General features: G+C 28.5%; 1 protein-coding gene across 3 annotated transcripts; it reads right to left on the bottom strand.

The window, feature by feature from the left end:
• LOC130450742 (uncharacterized) lies at positions 1 to 20,917 on the bottom strand. 3 transcript variants are annotated; one of them, XM_056789347.1, is made up of 4 exons: positions 20,858 to 20,917; positions 6,204 to 6,917; positions 4,140 to 4,287; positions 1 to 2,868 (listed from the first exon to the last, which is right to left on the bottom strand). In XM_056789347.1, exons 2-4 carry the CDS (start codon positions 6,905 to 6,907, stop codon positions 2,599 to 2,601), a joined length of 1,122 nt encoding a protein of 373 aa, XP_056645325.1. In that variant the 5' UTR covers positions 6,908 to 6,917; positions 20,858 to 20,917; the 3' UTR covers positions 1 to 2,598. The 3 variants fall into 3 exon arrangements, with proteins under 3 accessions (XP_056645325.1, XP_056645326.1, XP_056645324.1); XM_056789348.1 differs by lacking the exon at positions 20,858 to 20,917 and adding an exon at positions 17,181 to 17,306; XM_056789346.1 differs by lacking the exon at positions 20,858 to 20,917 and adding an exon at positions 11,026 to 11,440.
• Between the last annotated feature and the right edge of the window lie 3,431 nt (positions 20,918 to 24,348).

Genomic DNA, 24,348 nt, shown 5'->3' with positions numbered 1-24,348 from the left:
TTAACATTTATAAATGATCTATTGAATAGTTTGTTATTATATTTACAAATAAAAAGTCAAATAATAATACCGTGCTTAAATACAAATTTAAAAGGCTAATAATAGAAAATATAAACTTATCACATCTTTACATATATGGAGTAGCTTATTTTACAGAGGCCTCTCATACATTCAAATAAACATGTATGGCAAAAATTGTAGATGTAGGAAGAATCTGATTTAAAATTATTCACATTTTTTAACTTTTAATTAACAAAAAATTCCCACATCTACAATTACATAAGCTTGTGAATCAATAAAAAGAACTAAACTTGATATATTTTATAATATTAATTATAAAATTTATTTGGTCGCAAAACCATTTCATAAAAAAATAAAAAATAGATTTCAAAATAAATTACTATCAGTATTACAAGAAAATATAAACACTTTATCTAGTTTTATTTGAATAAAAATTCTTTTAGTTTTTTAGTGTCATTATTGGTTAATAAAATAAAAAACTTCAAATTGATGGTATAGTAACAGGTTGATCTACTTGTAGTACTTATTTGACTGGAAAAACCTTTGTAACTGTGTCTGCTACGTAAATCGAGGTTGTTTTGTAGTAAGAGACAAAGATTTTTGTGCAGCCAAAATATTTTTGCCCCAAAATTTATTTAAGAGCAAAATAGGGTTAGTTACTTATAAGCCATCAGCTATCAAAATGACTTCTCATTACGAGGATGTATTGATATCTAGTTGGCCTAGACACGTTCCATGCATAAACAAAATATTGTGTTACCATAGCAACGAACAATAACTTATTAGAAATGTCAGTGTAAAGTTTGACGTCAAAAAAGTAAACCAGAGTTACGCAATAAATAAGAAAAAAAATGTCCACCGAAATTGTGAAAATCGGAAAATTGGAGTATCGAGCCATCATCAAGTACCTGCATTTAAAAGGTAAACAGATTTGCGAAGATATGCTTAATACCCTTGGTGAGCAATGTCCTTCAAATGCGACAGTGAAAAATTGGACTGCTAGCTTCAAAAGAGATAAATTTTCTATTGAAGATGATGACCGATCGGGAAGAATTTTTCTTTGTCAGTTCCCGAAAATATCGATGCAGTTCATGATATGACAAAGCATCCCCTTATTCACCAGACTTTGTCCGTCCGACTATCATCTCTTTCCTCAACTGAAAAAAAGTTTAAAAGATCGTAAATTTTCTTCCAACGAGGAGGTAATAAAAGCTGTGGAGGTCTGGTTTGCAGAGCAAGAAGAAACATTTTTTTGAAAGGTCTAGAGACGTTGCAGGTTCGCTGTAATAAATGTACCCAATTAAGAGGAGAATATGTTGAGTAATAAAATATTTTGACATTGAAATTTTGTTTGGTTCTATAGTAGGCTAAAATTTTTTATCCTCGTACATGTTGCTAAGATAGCATATTGCTAATTCGGTTGGGATAACCTACTATGATGTCTCATCCAAAAGTAATTTTATAATTAACTTTGATATGGGAAGGCTAATGGCAATAAAAACCAAGCAGCCAAAATTAACTGGACATTCAGGGGGACACCTTCGAACTGGGGCCAAAAATGTAAGGCACTATAAAAATAAGTAAGAGTCGATTTTTAGGTATGATAGTTTACGAACGCCAGAATCAAGCTCGCTGCTAGAGTTTCTGCTATCAACCGGGTTCAAATTAAAAATATTTTAATACAATAGAACAGGTTTTGAACACTTATAAATTTGATTCTGACTTTATATACAACGTTGACGAAAATGATTTGTCGACTGTTACTTGTAAAATTATCATTATTTTGCAACACATGGTAGAAATCAGGATGTAATATTGTTCTGTACCGAAAAGCAGGTGTTTGTTGTGCCCGTTGCAACTTTACCATTATTTTTCTCAGAATAAATTTGGGAAAGGAGCTCATGGATGAGGCATCACTTATCGCTAAGCTGCAGTATTGTTTAATAATAGTTTGAAGAATACACATCAAGAAAGGTCTGGTCTTTGAACCTCGCCAGTTCTCTTTCCTTATTTTCCGAGATTACTAGGAAAGCACTTGGAGAAATATTCCCCTTTGTAGTTATGTCTCATTCAAAAGCAAACAAAACCAAGGTATCGTTAGTGTGTTCAAACAGCACTCCAGAAATACAAGCAATTTAAGATGCAATTTTTAAAGTGAAATTAGTTTTAATTCTGTTTTTTTTGTTCCAGCTCAGTAGTTTTTTATCTTTTGATGATTATTTCTATCCACGATATATGTGTTAGGAGGGATAGCAGACGTGATTTAATAACTCTTTTTTTCTCTTATTCTTATTTATATACTCTTATTTTCTTAAACACATAAATAAATTCTTCTTTCAATGTAGATCTGGGTCTATTTATTCATTTCTGTATAGTTTATACTGTCTCACCCACAATTTCCTTATACTTTTTTGTTACAATATTTTTAGTGCATCCATACCGTATATTGGTTAAATATACCAAAATATAACTAGAGTAGTAGCAAGTTTGCGGTTATTTATTCAGACAACATAATATTTGCTTCATGAGAAAAACTAAAAATTTAAACAAGTCCCTAATTAAATTCTCAACTCCACTCTACTGAATATCGTAAAAACGCAAAATGGCGCGTCCGGGTATTTCGGATTGACATAATTTTTGTACCACTGTTGATGCCTCATCCGCTGAAAACTCAGTGAAAGGGGGCGGTTTAATGTCACCCTGTGAAACATACTGTACTAATTGTTGCAGCTGTTCTATAGAACCTGGAGCCACGGCCTCTATTTTTTGGTTTCTTTCCTGAATTAATCGTGAGAATTTTGGTAAAAGTCGTTCAGCAACCTCTTCACTGACTAAAACGACACCTCCCTATAAAAAAATATTTGCATTGAGTTGAAAATTGAATTAAATATTGTTAGTGAAAGCAAACTTCAATCAAAATTCATTTGGTACAAAATAACACAAAAAAACACACAAATTTGTGAAAGATTTTTGTCAGATAATTTGTTATATAACTAACTTTTATTAGAATTTTCTAGAGAAAATTGTCAAAAAGTACTTATTTTCTACTGCAATACTCATTAAAATGATACTTTAATATAAAAGAAAATGAAATAATTAGTCCAACTAATAATTTAGTTTATTTCCCATACCATATTTAAAATAAATTAACTAATTAGAAAAATCTTTGGGATGCAGATGATAGATAAATTAAGTCTTGGAAAATATAAATATTTCATATCTAATTTGATAATTTATATTTCACCAATAATATATACATGTTAATGAAAACAAACATAAATAAGGTTTTTAATTTTATATGATGTTTTGATGGTGTTTATATCTTTTTACTAAGGGTTGCTAATTATATTCGTAGAATTGCCAATACTTACTGTCAATACAGGCATGGACATTTATGACATTTACAGTGTAAGCCTTACACTGTTGTGTAGTATGATGACTGTTGTTTGCATTTAATTGAAATGATCAGGTTCTAATAAAAATTGGAACTGATAGGTTAACACATAACTGTAGAAACTATAATGAATTCAGATGACTAAGTCCATAGAGTTTTTCAAAAACATATGACCTGACCAATGTTGACTAAAGAAGACTCGCGTCGACTCTCTCATCAAAATGTTGGAAAAATCTGCCCAAAAATGCATCAGACTGTAAATAGCATAGACGGGCGACAAATCATGGAACTAAACATATTAGCGAGAAAACAACAGCAATCAGCTGTGGTTCGAGAAGGGTCAAATCCAAGAAATGTCACTTGCTAAAAAACCACATCAAAGTGATTAATTGTATGTTTCTTTGGTATTATGGAACATGTGGGAACAGTGTTGTAAACAACGTAAGATGGTCAATTCCGAATGGTTTTCCAGAAGACTAATCATTTTTTTAATTATATCAGAATACTCTTCGAACAATTGGATTTATGGTCAGCGAAAAGGTCGAATTGATGGAGAATCCCCTATTCAACTTTGATTTGGCACCTAATGATTTTTTTTTGTTTTTGCACATTAAAAACAAACTGCATTGTCAACAATTTTCAATTCCAGAAGGAGCTAAGATTTGACACATCTAATCAGCAAACTACAATATTGTTATTAAAAAAATTCAAAAGTATCACTTACTTTATTAAGGCATTGTAGAGATCTGTGTAATGATCTAGAGGTAGTTCCGAAATCAATAACTATGTCTACTAAACCATTGCATGCATCTTTGGTCCTTTCTATTAATTGTTTTTCGTAAAGGTCTTCATTCCACTGAACAATGTTCACGCTGTAACAGACGCATACCAAAGTAAGCTAGAACATTTTGGTAATTCTGAAAATTAAATCAACATAATTAATTGTATAAAAATCAATCTACTTTCGTCATATCGTCACAATGGCCTTCAATCACTAATTAGTTGATTAAGCTGAAAAATAGTTTAATATTGTTTTCATATCAACTAGAGTTATATTTAAAAATATTTGTGTTGATTACACTCCGGTAGTCAGATGTAATCACTATTAAAAACTTATATTATCTTGATTTTAGGTCTCTTTTAATACAAAAACAGTTCAAAATAATATGTGAAAATTTGACGTTTTGACCACAATTAGAACATTAGATTAAGTAGACTTTACTTTGGCAGTCGTTTAGACATTGTAATTTAGAACTTTAGAGCTAAGTATCTATCAAAATTGACTGTTTTTAGTCAATATATATATATATATATATATATATATATATATATATATATATATATATATATATATATATATATATATATCTGTTTAAGCTACAATTCTTATTTTCGTCTCTCGAGCAATTGCTATGGGTCCGATTTGGGATTTGGTTGAAAATTAGCATACATGGCTTTTTTGGCGGCGGATTGATGTTATTAGAGTTTGGTTGAAAACAAATGAAAATTTCGAGGGGTCACAGTGCAAAAAAAGTGGTTTTTGACCTTTGCTCACCTCTGCAGGTCAAACGAAAAGCGACTGAAAAATGAAATTTCACATGTAGGTTCAATTAGTTGCGAGATGATTTCCTGTCTAAGGTCGAAACTTTCCATCTCCACCCCTCTCCATTTTATGGTCATTTTTGTTATATTTTCTTATTTTTTGGCCAGAAAAAGTTTAACTAGAGGGTTCGAACTTCGCATGCAAGTAGGGGTGATGTTGAAGAATTGTCTTTCTCAAGTTCAAAGTTTTCTTCTTCAGTTCTTCTAGCACAAAGCGCCCGAAATCATTTTCATTGTTGTAATTGTTGAACTGGACCGCCTCCTATTTAATGAATAATACGATTATGATCGTTGCTAGGGCGATTTTTTTTACTTCCCATTTTCGAAATTTCTTGTCATTATGACAACTTTCTCTTTGTTGTCAATTGGAATTGAACAAGAGGTTTCGAGACCACTGGGTCTGTTGAAATTATGAATTTTCATTCGAGAGAGAGAGTTAACTTGTGAAATGAAAAGTTATTGAGGAATAGCAAATTTTCCATATAAAGAAATAAGACTGAGAAATTCGACTTTCGTGATGGAGCTTTTATTTATTTTCGACCTTCCTTACTTCAAGTATTCCTAAATGTAACTCAAAGATTCCAACATTTGAAAAACCAAAATTTATCATAAAAACGATAAATCTCGCAATGTCAAATCAGGAATCTAAGTATGCAAAAAAGGAGTATACTTTGAGCTAACCGTATAAATAGACTGACTATGACGTATATCCACTTACTGTTAGAAGGATTTGAAATAAAGTCGACGAAATTACGTGATTAAATTCATATTAAAAAAATAATATTAAAAAGAGAATAGTGGTGATTAGAAAAAGAAAGTAAGTTGGAATGAACAACTTTTGAAATATTCCATTAACTGAGAAAGACCAAGATAATAAAGCAATAAACTAAATATGTTTGAAAACTAAGATTTCTCAGAAAGGGATTAAAAGGGGCCTGGGTGGATTAAGTCATAAATTTAAAACTAATAGGTCTACAACTTACTTATTACCTTTCATGTTTTACAATTAGTAGAAATATGTTTTACAGAAGTTGACAACTATACAGTATGAAAAAATGATTAGCCGAAATACTTTAGATATGAGGGTGTTATAAACTAACTGAATTCACAAGTAAAATTTTCTAAAATAAAATAAAACGAAAATTAAATAGGAAATACTTAAAAAATTACATTTTTAAACACTTACCATTTAAGTTCTGCCGCCGCTATCATTAGTCCTTCATCTTTTAAAGTCGCAACTGTGATTTTCACCCTATTTTTATGTTCAGGGGTCTTGAAATGATGTTCGGCGATTCTCAGAGCCCATAAAGCAAGTCCTCCAGTACCAACAATAAGGATTCTTACGATGTGATCTACAGCTCTATCCTTCAGTAGTTCCTCCACGTGTTGATGAGCGGTGATAACTGCGTTTTTTGCCAATAATGCTCCAGTAGGTAACATAGCAGCTACACTCATAGATAAAGTTTCTGGAACTTTAACTAAATACGATAAATCTGGTACCACAATAAACTCGGCGTAACCATGTGGAATACCGTCATAAGGGTATAACACAACACGAGTACCAATTTGTAACTCGTCTGATGAAACATTTGATCCCAATGCATCAATGATTCCAGCTACTTCATATCCAGGAAATAGGGCACCATCTCTCATACCATGATGAGCTGGACTATAGCCTGAATCTTCAGTCGATTGAATACTTGAAATTGATGAAACACTAGATGTAGATGGAGATCTATTTCTCATTCGGTAGCAAGCACCCGCGCATACAACTCGGATTCTAGCCCCATCTGCAGGAACATCAGGCACGGGAACTTCGAAGCTGAAGACGCAATCTTTGATTATAGGGCCAGGGGATTCTATGGAAACTTGGCGACAAAGTTTATTCATATTGTCTTCTCTGTAACAAAGATCATTGAATGAAAACTAAACACTTCTTTAATTACTTGTTTTTATAACGTATTGTTACGAACTCGTCCACGAAATTGGATAGATAAGTAAACGGTGTATTTCGATGGCAATAACGCATTACATTATTGAAATTTGTGTCACATAAGTTAACAAATTATTCAATACTATAGATGCAGGGAATTTTCAAAATGAATATTTGATGTGCCCAGAATCTTAACGGAAGTTAAAGACGAAGCAGCTATAAATATTTCTTCTTGTACTATAAAAGCTTGAGAAAATCGTAAAGATGCATTTCTCAATACTTATGCTGATAAAAGGAATATTTACACATTAAATATAGAATTTTCAGAAATGAAACAAGGTAATCAAATACCTTTTGATTTTATAATAGATTTCATCATACATGTAAATATTAACGAACAAAACATTTTAGGTAATGACATAAAAAACTTGGCACTCAGAGTATTGCTACGCGGTTTAAAATAATCATTAGATACATTAATACGGACTGAAATAAAACTGGTTCCGACATATTATTTTCAAGTTTATATAAGTTGGACCCAAAACAAAGATTTTCAAATTCAACCCCTATGAATATACGTCCACAAGGAACACTTCTAGATCCCAAAATAATCATAATAGATTCCAACAAAATGTTTCTAATCAACCAAGGAATTTTATCTCTGAAGAACTTCATAATATAGACGATAACGAGTGCACTAATGAAGATTCCGATAATTTTTTAGAGATACCGCCTGCTCCTAGAACAAAATAAGGCATTAGCTTCAACAATTCCGAAAGTGTCTTGCTCTTTGTAATTTTTCCAGAATATACCCTTTTAGTTCTAATCGAAATCGACAGCACAAGATCCTTTCTATAGCCGAAAAATATTTCAGGAAATCTCCAAATCTGTTATGGTAGCAGCCAAAAAAAAACTACTGTTTAATTATTATGAACCACTTAATTTAGAGTAAGGCGATTTCGAATTTCACCATCATTTTGATTGCTTCCTAGGATTAGATAACTTAAAAAATCTTAATATGATTATTGATCATATCGGATAATGGAACCGAGTTAAAAAATTCTGTTATAAAAGAATTATTAGAAACCTATAAAATAAAAATTCATTTCATGAGTTCTCAACATCCAGAATCCACTCTATTATTACAAGACATAAGACTCTTAAATAATCAAAAAGTGAGCCTACCTAAAATAAAACACCAGTTGCCTCACAAATAATGTCAGTTGTCGAATCTTTGATATAATAATCATTGTTATAGTTTTAATATATTGTCAAATTTTCAGTTAACCTTAAGAGGTTCAATTAGAGTATTTATTAATGCTACAATTGGTCTAGCTAATAATAAACGTTTATGATAAATAATAGAACTTAGCAGAAATATTATATTTCATTTATTTTTCTTTAGTTTCTTTTCTGTTGAAAACTCTTTTTATGAATTTATTACAATCATTAGCTGTTTTAAGAGTTGGATCTTTAGTAACTTCTTTATATATAATGTATTGTTATCAATTAGTTCTCTTCATAAATCTAAATATTATTTTGATAAAGACCGAAATAGGTTGGAATGTCAATTTTTACCTATTATTTTGAACTTATTTTCTATCAAAAGAGACCTAGAAACGAGACAATTCATCAGGAAAAAGGTCTAAGAAGTAAAAAGTTGAAAATAATATTGTTTCTCTATTATAACTGTGAAATTATCTTTGTCAAATAGTATGACTATTAAATTTCGATTATTTTTTTTAGTTTTAAATAATAGTTTTCTAAATACAGAAGATTGTTTAGGTTCGTGAATATGGTTGGTTGATTTATATTTTTTTCTTTATTTTGTATAAAAGAGGATATGTAATCAATATTGGCTCAAATATTTTTAATTGAAATATCATTAGTAATTATAGGATCAATACTAAATTTAGGGCCTAGTGATAGTAACTGCAAAATATTTGAAATATTTTTAATTTCAATTCCCTTGGGTTTTAAGAACTGAAAAAAATTTTGTTAATAAGATTGTTACGTTAAATATTTTGTTTGTTTTTCATATGAAAGAATATTATATTATAAATTACTTCTGCTATCTGCTGTCTGATCTTATTCTGTAGAAAAGTGAGAAAAATGTTCTTCTTTCGACTTTGTAAGATAAAGTATATAGAGATCAATTTTAAAATAAGTGTTTGAATATGTAAAGATAACATCCGGCATTGGGACTGAATTAAGTTGTAATTAATTACAAGTTAGGCCATACAACAAACTTTTAAGATGTGTGGGTACTTGGGATAGAAAAATGTAACGCTGTAATGTGCAAAAAATTTTATTCGCTGTTTCATTTCTTGTAGCGTAGACTCTCTAAATATTCTCTTCTGTTTCAAAATTAGTTTTTTTTTTGATAATTGTCAGTCAATTTCATATTTTGATAGAGACTTAAAGAAAAGTCGAAATGTCAAAATTTATTTTTCTTTTAAAAAAACTATCAAAAAAAACTAATTTTGAAACAGAAGAGACCTAAAATCAAGAACATTTAGATGCATTAATATATCAAAAAGTCTAAGAAATAAGAAATTGAAGAAATATATATATATATATATATATATATATATATATATATATATATATATAGAGAGAGAGAGAGAGAGAGAGAGAGAGAGAAAGGGAGAGAGAGACATAAAGTGAGGGAGAGAAAATATATTTGTTCAATATTTTATGTAAACAAACCTATCATCATAAGTAACCTTGAATCAAAAAAATATAAGAACTGTTTTTTAATATTTATACAATCTGAAATCATTAAACTAACCTTCAAATAGTAATAAATAATGTAAAAGTACCACTGGTATTATATATATTTACTTCTCACATTCTGGTTTGTTTATATTTTACATAATTATCTACTAGTAGTTAATTTGAAATATTCCTACTTGTATAAAACGAGTTCAGTACACCGGGTTGCACAATAAATTTACAGAGTTAAATAGGGTACAGTAATTATAAAATCGATACTAAAAAAACTTGTTTTTATATTTAGATGGATGGGATGCCAATTTCGCAAACGTAGAAGTATCTAACTGTTTTATTTACTCAAAAAGTATATTATTTGTTAATCCTCCATAAATTTTTAAGTGAAGTTTTCCACACTTTTTTTTTAAATAATTTCAAATAGTTTAGTCACCTATTCCACATCGTAACTACAGATTAACATTTATTTTTTCAACAACAAATATTCTCATACATATTAAATTAAAATGTCAATAGAATATGTAAACAGAATTTCTGAATAATGCACAACTTAATTATTTTGGATTTCTCGTCGCCCTTTATGTATTTAGTTAAATCATCACCAATGCTATAGAAAGAGTAATCACGAAAATATTACTTTTTTGTGAAATCTGTAAAGTATTTCATCAGCACATCTTTTATAGTTCTTGTGTAGCTGCGTTTCGAAGTCTATCACTTCCTCTCTGTAAAGTTTCTCTACTCCTCTCAGGAAAAAAAAACATGATTATTGCCAGAGTCTTGTAGAAATTGGTGTAATACGGGAAAAATGTACCCGCAAATCGTTAGAAATGAATGATGGAAGATTTTGGGATACATTTTACCCTTAGAATCTAAAATTGAAGGGTGGTCTAATAATATTAATTGGCAAATCTGTTTGCAATGTTACTCTAACTCGTCAGATAATGATGATTAGTTTCAACAAAGATCATTTTCTCAACTTAAAACTATCATTACAATTCTTTTAAATTCATTTGGCATTCAAGAATAACGATGCCTTATGGGTAGAACGGATTGTAGATTCAATAATGAATAAAACTAGTTGAAAAAAGTATGTATAAGTCTTTGTTATTTGATACTTTCTATGCTGTAATTGTATTTTTTTTATATGATCACTAATGACAAAGACGTCTTTTCGAATGCTTCATAAATGTATTTGTTTTATGAAAATATACCAATACAGGTATTTACTTCAATCGAACGAGGAAATATTTTTGTAAAAAAGTGGAACTAACTTAGTATGCATCCACCGCAAAACATTTAAATAAAAGAAGCAAAACAGACAATAAAATAATAAATAAAATCTCACCGCTTATGATAATTCGTAATACAATCTTCACTTAACATACTTAGTATAATTAACCACAGTGTACAATAATAAACAATATTTTCTCGTAAATGCGTCTCCAACGGTAACAAAACACTAACGGAATATCCCAGTTGAGCTTCTATTTACTGGAATCTGGATCTTGTTTACATGAATCACAAGAGTTGAACACGCGGTATCACCGTGATATTTAACTGTGAAGTGTGAAATGGCCTGGTAAGCTTGTCTAGATTAAACAGCGTCACAAATTATCATACAGCGTTGCCAGACTTCGAAGTGCAGTTTATTTTAAATTAAATGTGGAAAACACAACAAATGTTGACTGCTTTACATTACTTTAGTTTTCTTATTACATTATATAGCAATTTCGTTTTCATTCTTCAGTATTGAATTCACTTAACAATTCACATGAATTAGATAATTAAGCAAAAAACTGTATTTATATGAATAAGTAAATAAAACAAATACGTTGATGAGCCAAAAAACAACTGAAGGGACGGAGTTTCGAGAACGAGAACCCACCTATTGGCTTCAAAATTCTACCAGGTACTCTATCACATACTAGATGATATTTCAATCATCTTGACTATTTTTAGTTCAATATTTATGTGTAATAGAAGATATTAGTTTTTTACATTTTTTAATGCGTTAACATAACTTTATACTTATGTCATTTATCAATTACGATCATCGACAACAAGTATTTGTGGCGTCTCGTAAGGAAAAGGAACGAAAAAAACTTTTCCTAACTTTCAGGAGTACTCTACTTTGGTGTAAGGAAATGGGGTTTTTACCTAAAGAAAGATATTGCAAAAAGCATAGAAAGAATATGACAGTATTGGATGAAGAAATTTGCGGATTTTCTTTGTGTCATAAAAATACTAAATATAGGCACAAAATATCAGTAGGTCCGTGTGAACAACATATATAATGTAGCATCTTGGAGTGCGCTGTCAAATTTTCTAGACCTACTATGAGGCACGCAGTAGAAGCTGTAATCATAGAAACATGCACGTTAATACTTGTTAAAGTTGAAATCTGTAATAAAAAGATAGATGATCAAGTACAATCTGTTAGAAAAACGAAGGATGGGCATCTGATGAATGAATAGGCAGAGTTGAAGCAAAGTGGTTAAAGTACTACATGTCAAAAACATAGACGCCATCACAGACAAAAGAAGAAGTATACGCCGCATTTCGGGCATTATCTGACAATAAAAAACCAACTGCCAGTCACTAACATGCGACCAGGATATGGCGAAACACAAATATCAACTTTTGTAGTAGATAAGAAAATCTCTGATAAACTTTTATAAATAAGAGAAATCAGTATTGGCTTCGCGAAATGCAGAAAAATATAGAGAATAAAATAGATGCCTGTTGTAAGTGCTGATCTATTGGTCATAATGCTAGAGATTGCAAGATAGGTCGCAATTATGCAGAAATTGCGGTGAATATTCAAAAAGAAATAATGTTCCTACAAATAAATCTTGGTCGTAGACGCTCTCCCTGCACATGGATTACTAAGATAACTAGAACGGCAAACTGTACAGACGTGTTCCTGGTGAGTGAACCAAATAAAAGTGTAGCTAAAGATTTTGGTTGATATACAGACAGTAACAAAGATGCTGCAATAGGAACAACTAGAAAAACATGTGTTCTATATATTGGATAAGGAACAAAGTACGTATGGATCGCGCTGTAGGAATTGGTGGTGTTTAGTTAATACGTAGCATACAATATATACAATATACAATAACCTATTTTTGTACAGACTGAAACAAAGCATTAGCTTTCAATCTAAAAAATACTTCATAGGAGGAGATTTGAATGCCAAAAGTGCTGACTGGCGAGCTCCTTGCGGTGATAAGAGGAGAGAAATTTTACTGGAATGGGCTGTCGAACTGAACCTCCCCATAATGACGGAAATATACCTAAATTTGTGTCACCCACCAAAATCGCAAAAATTGGAAAGTGTCAGAAGAAGAGAACTTATACAATTTATACAACTCAAATCCACCACAAATCTGATTAATTATTTCCCAGACGATGAATACATAAGTTTTTGAAAGCTCGGAAAATGTATCAAAATTAGTCTATTTTGGTGTTTCATTTCCACGTTCCCAATAAGAACACGCTCATAATATAGCTGGCAAAGACTTCTTCGTTACAATTAAATTGTATTTATATATATATATATATATATATATATATATATATATATATATATATATATATATATGTTTTTGATCACCTTCATCATGAATAACAAAATAAGGATAAAATCAACTTAGAACTTTGTTCTAATAAGAAAAATTAATATTTCCCTAGTCCTTATATCTGAAATATATTGCAGTAGTCAATTAAATTGTTTGTAGTTTTATTAGAATTTACAAAATAAAGCTAAAAATTTTACTTAAATTATTTAGTTCTTTTTTATCATTTATAGCTTTTTCGTTCTTATGAATGTGAACCATTTCTAAATATTCTTTTTTGTGTATTAGATTCCAGAATTTTTGAATCTTTATAATTGAATTTATGTTTTTTTGATATTTCATGGTTCGTTAATGCAAGTTCTATTTTTTACGTATTGATGACCTCTTAGTCTATTTTCTAAATACTGAGATGTCTGCCCTATGTAGACATCGTCACAATTAGTACAAGGCACTCTTTATATATAACATTATTTCTTTTGTTTTTTGGTGTTTTAGATTTTAATTTGATGGAATATTTGGATAATATATGAGATCATTTATGTCGTATACTAATATCATATTTATTGAAATGATTCGATAGTTGGGAAAGTCCTTGTACATATGGTATGGAAAAATATAAATACGCAAATTGTCAATATCAAGACTCAATTTTGCACTAAGTTGGTTCCGTATACAAAATAGCAAAAAGAAGAAAATAATTGTCTAAAATACTTACTCAGCATTTATTTCAATATAAAGAGAAGTTTTGTAAATACCATTTTAATAGGTTTTTGTTAATTCTATCGCTGAAATTACTTAATTCTTTTAATATTGTAATTTGTTAATAAATTAAAATAAAAAACTTAGGGAATGAAATTCATATTCTTTACAGAATCAAGAAAATTGATTTTAGTATTTTGTTCCATTTCGATTGTGCATTGAAGTTTTTTATGATGATAATTGAATTTTTTATTTATGTTTTCAGTTTGATTCTTTGGTATAGTAGTAATGCAATCATCTACATATCGAAAAAAGAATAGAATATCTACTCGTATATCAAGTTTGTTAAGTACAGTTTCCTCGAAATCTTCCATTACTAATTATGCCATAATTTTTGAAATGGAAGTTCCCATAGCACAACCATCAATTTGTTTGTATATTTCATTTGCATATTTGAAATATGTTGTTGTAAGTGTAAGTTCTATAGCTTTTATAAATTCGTTTTAAGGTATTTCTGTATATTCTTTAATTTTGTCCCATTTTTTCATTAATATATTTTTCACAATGGTAATAGGAATATTTGTATATAAAGAAACCATATCTAACGAAATAAATTACAATAACATAAGAACAGAATGGTATACGAAATCAACAAAAAAGATCAGTGATAATAAGTTTGTCTGATAGATCTATCCAACTATCATATCCTGAATTTAGATAATTAGCTATTCAAAAAGCAAAAACTGTATTGAAAGAAAAAAATTATCCAATAAACAAAATATTCCAGAAAATGATAAACAGATACTACCTAACCTAATCAATTAAAAAGCAAAACAGAAATGTATAATCAAACATAAAACATTTTTGTGTGTATCTGTGTGTGTGTGTGTGTGTGTGCGTGTCTGTGTGTGATGTATCACTTTTTCAAAAGTATTGAAAACATGTAAAAATTGTTTTATTGCGTTTCATTATTCTTAATAACTTCTTAAATAACTCAACATAACATGTCAACTCCATTTTTTATTATAGAAAATAAACATTTATTAGTTTTAACTTTATTTTCTTTTAATTAAAGAATAATTAAACTATGGAAGTAATTTTGAAATATTAAAAGCTTCAAACCAAATGATCAATATAAAATAATATACACAAAATACCTGATAAACAAAGAATAAAAATGGTATTATGGGACAGTTTCTAAATTAACACATTAGAGAATCGAAAGGATGAAGATTAATAAGTTTATTTGATAAGGAAGCATCCGCAAAATGATTGGATTTTTTAGGTTTATATTAAAAATTAATAGGAACTAGAGGAAATACTATAAGTACTAGGCGTCACCCAGATACTTTTATAGTATAATAGTTATAGCGTTGCAAATGTAGTTATTCACATATTAGGACCATCTTGACATGTATGCCAGATTCCAAATTCAACTGTTCATAAGAAATATATTGAATAGGGCAGTCCAAAAACTTTCATCTGAAAACGAAGAATTTTTTAAAAACAATATTTTAAAAAACTACTTCTGTTAATTCTTCATTTTTAGTATTAATATAATAGTTTGTCAATACAACAATATGTAATATAGAAAACGGGTTCATATCATGTCCACAGAACGTGATAAATAAGGATTTCTTCATGACGTTTCAATAAATTCTTGTTTACTCTTTTTTGGACCCACCGTTTGTTTCAACTGCTGCAAAACACTTCTTAAGACTTTCCCAATCTTTTTCCATATTTCTCCTTCATTGTATACGGCAGATCTCTTATTTTCTCCTCATGTTTTTGCTTGATATTTTCATTAGCTATCCTGAGTTCCGATTGTTTCTACTTTCTCCTGTACTCATTATAATTCTTTTCTAGATTTAGTTTAGCCAGAACCAAGATGTCATCGATTTCAGCATGTGCTTATCTGTTTCTGACGTCTTTAATAATATTTATTCACTCTTTTTTGTGATCTATTTGATTCACAGTGTTCCTTCCATGTATTATTCGTATCTTGTGTAGTATCTTATGCTTATAATATTAATATTATGTTCTGCTGCCAGGTTTCATAGCTATTTGGTTTTCAATTCACCCCTTCAAAGGGTTGTTACTTTCTCATTAAGGCGTTACAGAAAATTGTACATGAAACATTTTTTGAGCTTACTTACACTTTGAAAAATTAATGTACATAATTCTACACCACCCTGGAGATATTTAGATTTGATCCACCGTACTTCTCAAATCAAGTCCACTATTAAAAGGTAATAATATGTAACGTAATAGTCAAATTAGACGTTATCTTCTAGAACCAGTTAAGTAAACACCTTCGATATCTTAATCAGATTACGTTGAATAAAAATCAGATGAATAACATTATGATTAGAATCAAATGTGCACGTGTATAATAATAAACGCCATTAATAACAATTATTTATACTCTTGAATTGATTTGCTAATATCAATTCATTATACAAATAATTTCAATGACAATCAGTATGGTACATTCCTAAAATATGTTTAGGTAAGGATTTCATATTATTGCAATGGGTAAAGAAATAATGTTTGTTTACTGGTGACAAATATCAACTTAATAGAAATGAAAATTCCTATTGGTCTTCGATGACAAATACATAAGTATTAAAAAGATTGGAATATATATTAAAAAAAGTACATTTTGGTGTTATTTAATTTATATAATATATTTATATTAAATTTATGGAATTTGTTTTCTCTTCTGCTTTCAAATTTTTAATAAACAAATTCTATAAAAATTTATTCATAACGTCATAATCTATCAAAATTCAACGTCATCTATAAAGACCTAAACTAACATAACCTTCAATTGGGCTATTTCAATAAACAATTGCAATTGAATTATAGTCATTTTGAAGGTTGTTTTTTAACAAAAGGAATTTAAAATTTCGCTAAAAAATGTACTATACTTGTTGCTAAATTGTATTCATTTCATTGAGACTTCGTTGTAAAACAGATAAAAATCTTGACGTTTCTACGAGTATTTCATTCGATTGCGGTTTTTATCAAAATATAGTGGCTTTATATCAATATGTTTTTCAACAGGATATTTTACTTTTTGGAGTAATGTTTTAATTAGGTACTGACTTGAATCTCTAATTAAAATTAAAAAGGTTCAGTACTTGAACCTATCAATATATTATCATTTGACTAATAAATTAATAATAGTTTATGAAACTTAGAAGATTGTTGCCACACTAACCTGCTTAACTCTCTGTTTCAGATCGAACCACAGGTGATTTCGAATTGAGAACCTTCTATCCTAGATTTGATTATTCTATGATTAGATGATGATGGTTCGTCCATTACAGTTTGTGCATTTTCCCTAGACGCAGCATTGGTATTTTCAAGGATAAATTTGATTTCTCTTGTATTACGAATATATTTCATGTATTTCAATGGAATTCTAAACTTCTTTGAATAATTTTGAAATTAGATTTTTACAATATTATGATCTGTTTTCATATTTACAATATCAATGAAACCCACTTTCTTAGAATATGAAATTATGATTTTAAGCTCGTTAACGGAAAACATAATATTTTGCGATAATTTGAATTAAGAATATTTATTTATTGACAGTATAGTTTCCAAACAAAAAATATTTAATTGGTTTATTTGTTTATCACATCATTATCAATCGCAATACATTCAATTTATGCCAATAAATCCGGCTATAGTTGGAGATAAGAATTATTTATATATTGCAAGTCCATTCCTCTTTTGATAAAGATGATCCAGAATAGCAGAAATAATTTTCATTTCATAGTTGGAATAAGATTTCAACTGATTTTAACTATCAAACTATTTATTTTCAATTTTCCAAATATATTTATTTAAATTGATTTTACTTACTGTTAGAGTAGTTTCAAGAATATTTATTATTATATATTATTTATATTATTCAATTCGTAGAAAGTAACGTTTATTTGGAATTAATGTTACTGTTTATAAAAAGAAGTTAAGGTTTAAGAAAAATGTCAAATTTTAATTTGCTCGTTCTATAATCATGTTCAAATCAATTGCAAAATAAAAAAAAGTTTATATACTATCAAGTAAAAAATTTTTATACTAATACGAATTTTTCACACCGCAATTCTTAACTAATTAATTCCCAGCCGATGAATACATCAGTATTTGAAAATATGCTCCTCCTCCTTTTTTATATTCTGTAGAAGAAGACAAGGAGGAATACTCTTAAAACACAATAAAACAATTAGGTAGGTCATTTTATTTCTTAATAAATGTTGAAACTTCAAATTAAAAGAAAATATAAATAAAACCTAAAATTGTTATCTCAGAAAACGTTCAGCTAACGTCCTCTCGGTAAAAATTAAAGTTATTATTCGTTTGTAAAATGTCCATTAAGGTGCGTTAGAATATGTAAAATAACAAAATATGAATTTTCTCTAAAATTTGCTTAATGAAATTATACTGAAAATGCACTGTGGTTAGCATAATTCATAAAGAGCTGCGCCTGATTGTTGCAAAGATAAATTTTGGAGAATAAGAAGAATGCTTTATTGTCAAAAAATTGTTTACAGTCCGTGCACCATAATGACTTCTAAACTTAGCAAAAAAATTGTAGAAATGAAACCATTGGACCCGTCGAAACAGATTTATAAATTAACTAGATCTGAAATGCCTACTACCGATGACAATGGTATTGATTTGTTTTTTGCTGCTTATTTTAAAATTTATTGGCGACTGTTGTATAATCTACTCATTTTACGTCTGCTTGCTCGACCTTAATAATACCCATTAATAACGGCAGTGATTGATGAATCCATTAATCTCTGCTATCAGTTCCTCTCTTGATTTATTATATATATTGTGTTGTTTTGTTACAAAAATCTGTTTTTATGATTTTATCATCTAAAACAGTACTAAATGTTTTCAATTTAGTCCTTTACACATATAAAAATTTAAAAAGTAAATTTTCTTGGACCAGATTTGAACCCGAGGCCTCCAGTTTGAAGGCACGGAGCATTAACACTGAACTATAGGCAGCATGAATGTGTTTGTCGTATATCTTTTCTTAACGTACCATAGTTATGAAAGAATTTATAAATTGGAAGTAGTTTTTGAAACAAAATAAATTTGACTCATACCTGTCAACATTATTGTGTGTCCAGATTTCTTAATGTTTTAATAATTTATGTTACATTATATTAAAATACCAACTAAAAAAGAATATAGAAAATGAGACTGACTTTTCTCTATCACTACCAGATATTAGAGAAACTGTTGCCTCATCAATTTTATATTGCCAGAAAAGTCAAGGAAAATGTATAATATGAATTTTAAACTGGCAACGGGTATTAATAGCTATAAATGACAACCATCCATTAGTAACATTGGGTACCCATAATTTTTTAAAGTAATACATTGGTTGGTTATTATGGAAGTATTATATGATTAATACAATTTTCGATAACTATATACCTACGTTTATATGCACCTAATATACTATATGAAATATTTGTTACTCTAATAATGTTAACAAAATTTTCTAACAAAAATATTTGCTGATCGTAGATATAATATAGCATTCTACTGGCGTATAATGAGTTTTATTTACTCGGTGATTTATGCATCGTAAATAATAATAATAACCAGCATCAAACACTTGTGGATAATATTCTACTAAACAACAAAAAATAGCTGATAAGATGATAAAATATGTTTACAAATCGTGAATTCTCAATAATATACCATTAAACAACAAAAATTATCTGATAAGATAATTAAATATGTTATACAAATCGTGAACCTATAATTCAAAACCGTCGTATTGGTAGATCTGAAGAGAATATTATCAACATTTTAGCATATCTACAGATAAATACACACGTTAGCACTAGAGACCAGAGCTTTGTCCCTGGTAATGGGAATGATGCAAAGTACAAAATAGTTTACAATAATGTGGGTGTTAATCGGTTTTTATATTGGTGCGAATTGTTTCACTTAATAAATGACTTCGTTACCATGAGGTTGCATCAAACCTCTACTGAAATGGACGGTTTTCTTTAAAAAAATGTACTATTGCCATTGGCTTCTGGTTTACAGTTAATGAGAACTCTGTTTTTATTCACAATACTTTGGACAGACAGTTAGTTTTAATAGCAATGCTGGGGTAAATTACCATTATTATTCTTCCAAAAATCCCATTTGGATGCAAAAAGTTTTTTTTGTATCACTAAGATTTGAAAAAAATTTAAAAATGAAGCCTGTTTTATTTATAGTATTTAATGATGATCAGTCTCTCCTACCATGAACAATCTCACCTCATTAATAATTTCAAAGCAAACTGTCAAATCAGTCTTTTCTCAGACAAATATAGGAGATATGAATTTTTTCATGACAAATTTTAGATTTTGGTAGATAAATTTTATAAACATTGCGACAGGTCTATGTTGGAGAGTTGAAAGTTATTCAAATGGAATAGTTTAATGTTTTTTGATGGGTTTGTGACAATTTCTTTGTACCTAAGTTCTTTTTTTCTTCAATAAACCATGTGAACTTCATTAACGTATCTTTCTACAAAAGTAAATTATAAAACATTAAGAAAGATTTGAACTGGACGCATTTTTTTCAAGTAGAAAAATGGAAAAGAGTCAAACAAATCCAAAGCAATTTATATTTTCAATTAAACTTATTAAATATAAATAAAGTAAAAAAAATTGAATATTTTTAAATTTACCATATTATTATCTTTGGTAATATTTTCATATTTTGACAGTAAAAACAAATAATTCATGTATTTGAATATCTTCCTTCAACATGCTATATAAAATAAAGACAAAAAACATTCATCATGCAGCGGCTTTAAATATTCAATTACTGATTTTAGTTATTTCGTAACATTTATATACGTACATATAACGTCCATGAAACAACACCCAAAAGTCCCTCCACACAACTCAGTTTTATTGTTACCGAAGGTCTGATCAAAGTCATATGCGCGCTCACAAAACCCTGTTTTAAAATCAATTTGAAATTGTAGCGACATCTTCTATACAATAGCTCAACTAGGAAAATACTAGTATAGTTATTCAATGTTCAGTAGTTAGCTCGTAGAGGGTATTTTGGTTTTGAGGTGCCCATTCATAATTTCAATTCAAATTTTACTTTAAATACATTTTTCGCGACTTAATATAAATCCCTGTTGGATTGCATAGTCATAGGTGAGATTATGCCGAATAAAAGATCAAAATGGTAATTGGTTTTAAAATGAGAATTTCATATCTAGACGAAATTTTGTTGATTGGTGCATATGAGAGATTTATTATCCAAATTCATTCATTCATAAAAAATTTGTAGAGCAATTTTGCATAATACGTTGCATGTATTAGTAAATAAATATTGTATTCATTTGATATTTATTTCTTGGTATTTACAAGTTATCTGACATACACTTAATACGCTGTCGTGAAGCGATGCTCTATTTGGAACGATGCTGCCAAGTACTAGTTTTCAAGGGAGCTATCATTTCTACAAATACTATAGATGGAAATAATATCCAAAAGGTAAAATTAACTTTTAACACCTGAAATACTATAGATGGAAATAATATCCAAAAGGTAAAATTAACTTTTAAAACCTGATGTTGACAAAGACATTATCTGGAGCTTCAGTAACATGGCTAGAACTCATCCTAGAAGAGCAGCGTAATGACCTCATCAAAGGGTCCTTCTGGTTACGACTTTTCTAAAGAAAATTATCATTACGCAAAGAATTCTACAAACATGAATTTTTCAAATTATTTCCGATTCCATTAAGCTGAAAACTGGGGAAAAATATTAAGATGGTTAATTTATTATGTAAAGCATGATTTGGCGAATTATGAATTCCATTACCGAAATTTTATTTTTAAAAAGCTTTATTCACAAAAAAATAACAGATTACAATATTGAAACATAAATTACGTTTTAATTTTGAAAGTAGTCCGGATTTCTCTAGATATAACTCCTCCATCCCTAAGAATGAAAAATAATGGAGTTATTTTTCAGGTCCTGTCTTCTTTCTTCAATTTCGAATTGTTCTTCCTTCAATATTCTATTTTCACAAAAATCTTCCTTTGAATTAACCAAAATATTAAAATGACTATACAAATTATTATTATTATTGAAAATAATCCTATTGCCGTACTGCTTCATAGATTTTGTATCTCTTGAATTGGTTTAATGTTTTTTGCAATTTTTTATCGATTTCGTAGTTTTCCAAAATCGATATTATTTAAATTTAGAGAAATATATATTTGATTATTCACAAATTTAAAATCTAATTTTAGCAAACTTATTGACTTTCCTTATTTAATATGTATATTAGTTGGAAAAATTTCATTTTCTATTTGAATTTTACAGTTTTCTGGAATTTTAGATAAAACTTTAGTTTCTAAGTTTGGAATCACTAAAATTTCATTATTGGTCAGGAGAGCGGTCGTTCACAGTTCTATAGTAGAATTGTCTTTTAATTTAAATTTTTCTTTGTAATAATATTTTTTTTCTAAAATTGGACATTCTTCTTCTAATAAAATGGCTTCTTCTGGAGTCTTGGCCAAGTAGGATTGAGAAGGAATAAATATTTTTTTATTTTGGATAACAGGATATAGGTGGAAAAATTCAGTAGTTTGAGATTTCAATATAGTTATATGGGTAGCAAAAATTATTTTGGGCTTGGACAAAATTACGTGAGAGCCCAGAAAGATATAATATGTCAAAATATTATTAAATTTTGGAATTTGTTCTTTTTTATAAATAGTAAATATTTTATAAAATTTCTTTACTCGAAATTACTGAACTATGAATTGAATTTAATTTAAAAGTCTAGTTGTGTTTTCAATATTATCAATTAATATAATTAAATTTTGACAATCCAGATTGATTTGGGAAATTGTACTATAAAATGTGATGAAAAAGTTTTTAGGTATTTTATTTTTCAATGATATATAAACCATAATGAATAATATAATTTAGTTACAGATACACCAGTTATACTTAATACTATACTATACCGAAAAAGGATGAGCTTGACCCTAACATGGGATGCATCTATTATTGTTAAATTGAATGATTCGCTGTCTTAAAAACATCGATATGTATATGATCAAATGGTTTATTCGCTATTGGTTAAGTTAAATTCAATTACTGGGGGATTTCTATCCTATTTATTCTTTTGATATACTTCACAATTATTAACAAAATTTTTTATGTCTTCCGAACTTCTTCTTTATATATATTCTTATCTATGGGATTCTAAGTACAATTTTTTACATAATTTAATTATATTACTTTTTTCTTTTGAATTCATATGATCTGATCTGACTACTTACTTATATCTGTTTTTGTATTGTTTCATTTGTATTGCGCCCATTATCGGTTTCATTTGTATTACATTACATTACATGATTTTTCATCTTATTTTTTTCTCTTTTCTTTCTTACTTCAATAAATAAGCAAAATTATGAATTTTATTATTAAATTTCTTATATATTCAATTATTAATTTTTTTAATTAATCTAGTTTCTAAACTGTTCAATGTATTTTAGTTATTCTAATTTCTATTGATTTTAAATCTTATCTATTTTTATACCATAATAAAAAAGAAAGGTCTTATTATAAAAATCGATTTTATAATTTCTTGAATTACGTTCTACTTCAAAGAATGATAATATCCAAAATAGTTCTTCTATTCTCTTCTCATTTAGTATAACATTAAATTTTTTATTAAAATATTTAAGATTTATCTTATTATTATTCTTATCAAACTCTTCGTTAATTATTTCTTATTATTTTCATTGTTCATTTCTCTTTTACGCATCATATTATACTTATTCTGTATATTCAATATATTTGTTTCGAATTCAGATTTTATAATATATCTTGTCTTATATTTCATTATCCATTTTTATTACTTTATTTATATTTTTATACATTTCAATGAATTTTCTGTCTAATTCCATTCTAATTCATTTAATCCTGTATACTGTAATTCCATTTGTCTTTTTCTTTTTGTATCACTATTCATTTCTGTTTCCATCAAAATCTTTTCTGTTCATTCAATTTATTTTCTTTTTCTTCCAATAATCTACCGAGATCTTGTTCCAATTTTTCGTTTCTTTCCTTATAATGGTTTAATCCAGATACGTTCGTTTCTATGAATTTTTCAATGTGTGGCAATGAATTATTAGATGTAAAATTCATTTCAATCATTTTTTTATTTTTTTTTCTGAGGCTCTTTTCTAAAATTTATGGTTTGTTTATCATTATTTTTTTCCGATTTAACAAAATTTTCAAAAACCTTTTACTATTTCTTCCATTTCTTTTTTATTTTAGTCCATGTATTCAATTTCATCCTAGTCCGTACCT

This window comes from Diorhabda sublineata, chromosome X (genome assembly GCF_026230105.1).
Source record: "Diorhabda sublineata isolate icDioSubl1.1 chromosome X, icDioSubl1.1, whole genome shotgun sequence".
NCBI lineage: Eukaryota > Metazoa > Arthropoda > Insecta > Coleoptera > Chrysomelidae > Diorhabda > Diorhabda sublineata.
This window is presented reverse-complemented; position numbering and strand designations above follow the sequence as displayed.

Coding starts and splice junctions, on each gene's coding strand:
- LOC130450742 (XM_056789346.1), bottom strand. CDS start 11,063: ATGTTAAGTGAAGATTGTATTACGAATTATCATAAGCG. Junction 6,918..11,025: donor ATTACGAATTATCATAAGCG/GTGAGATTTTAT, acceptor TCTTTGTTACAG/AGAAGACAATATGAATAAAC. Junction 2,869..4,139: donor CTCTACAATGCCTTAATAAA/GTAAGTGATACT, acceptor ATTTTTTTATAG/GGAGGTGTCGTTTTAGTCAG.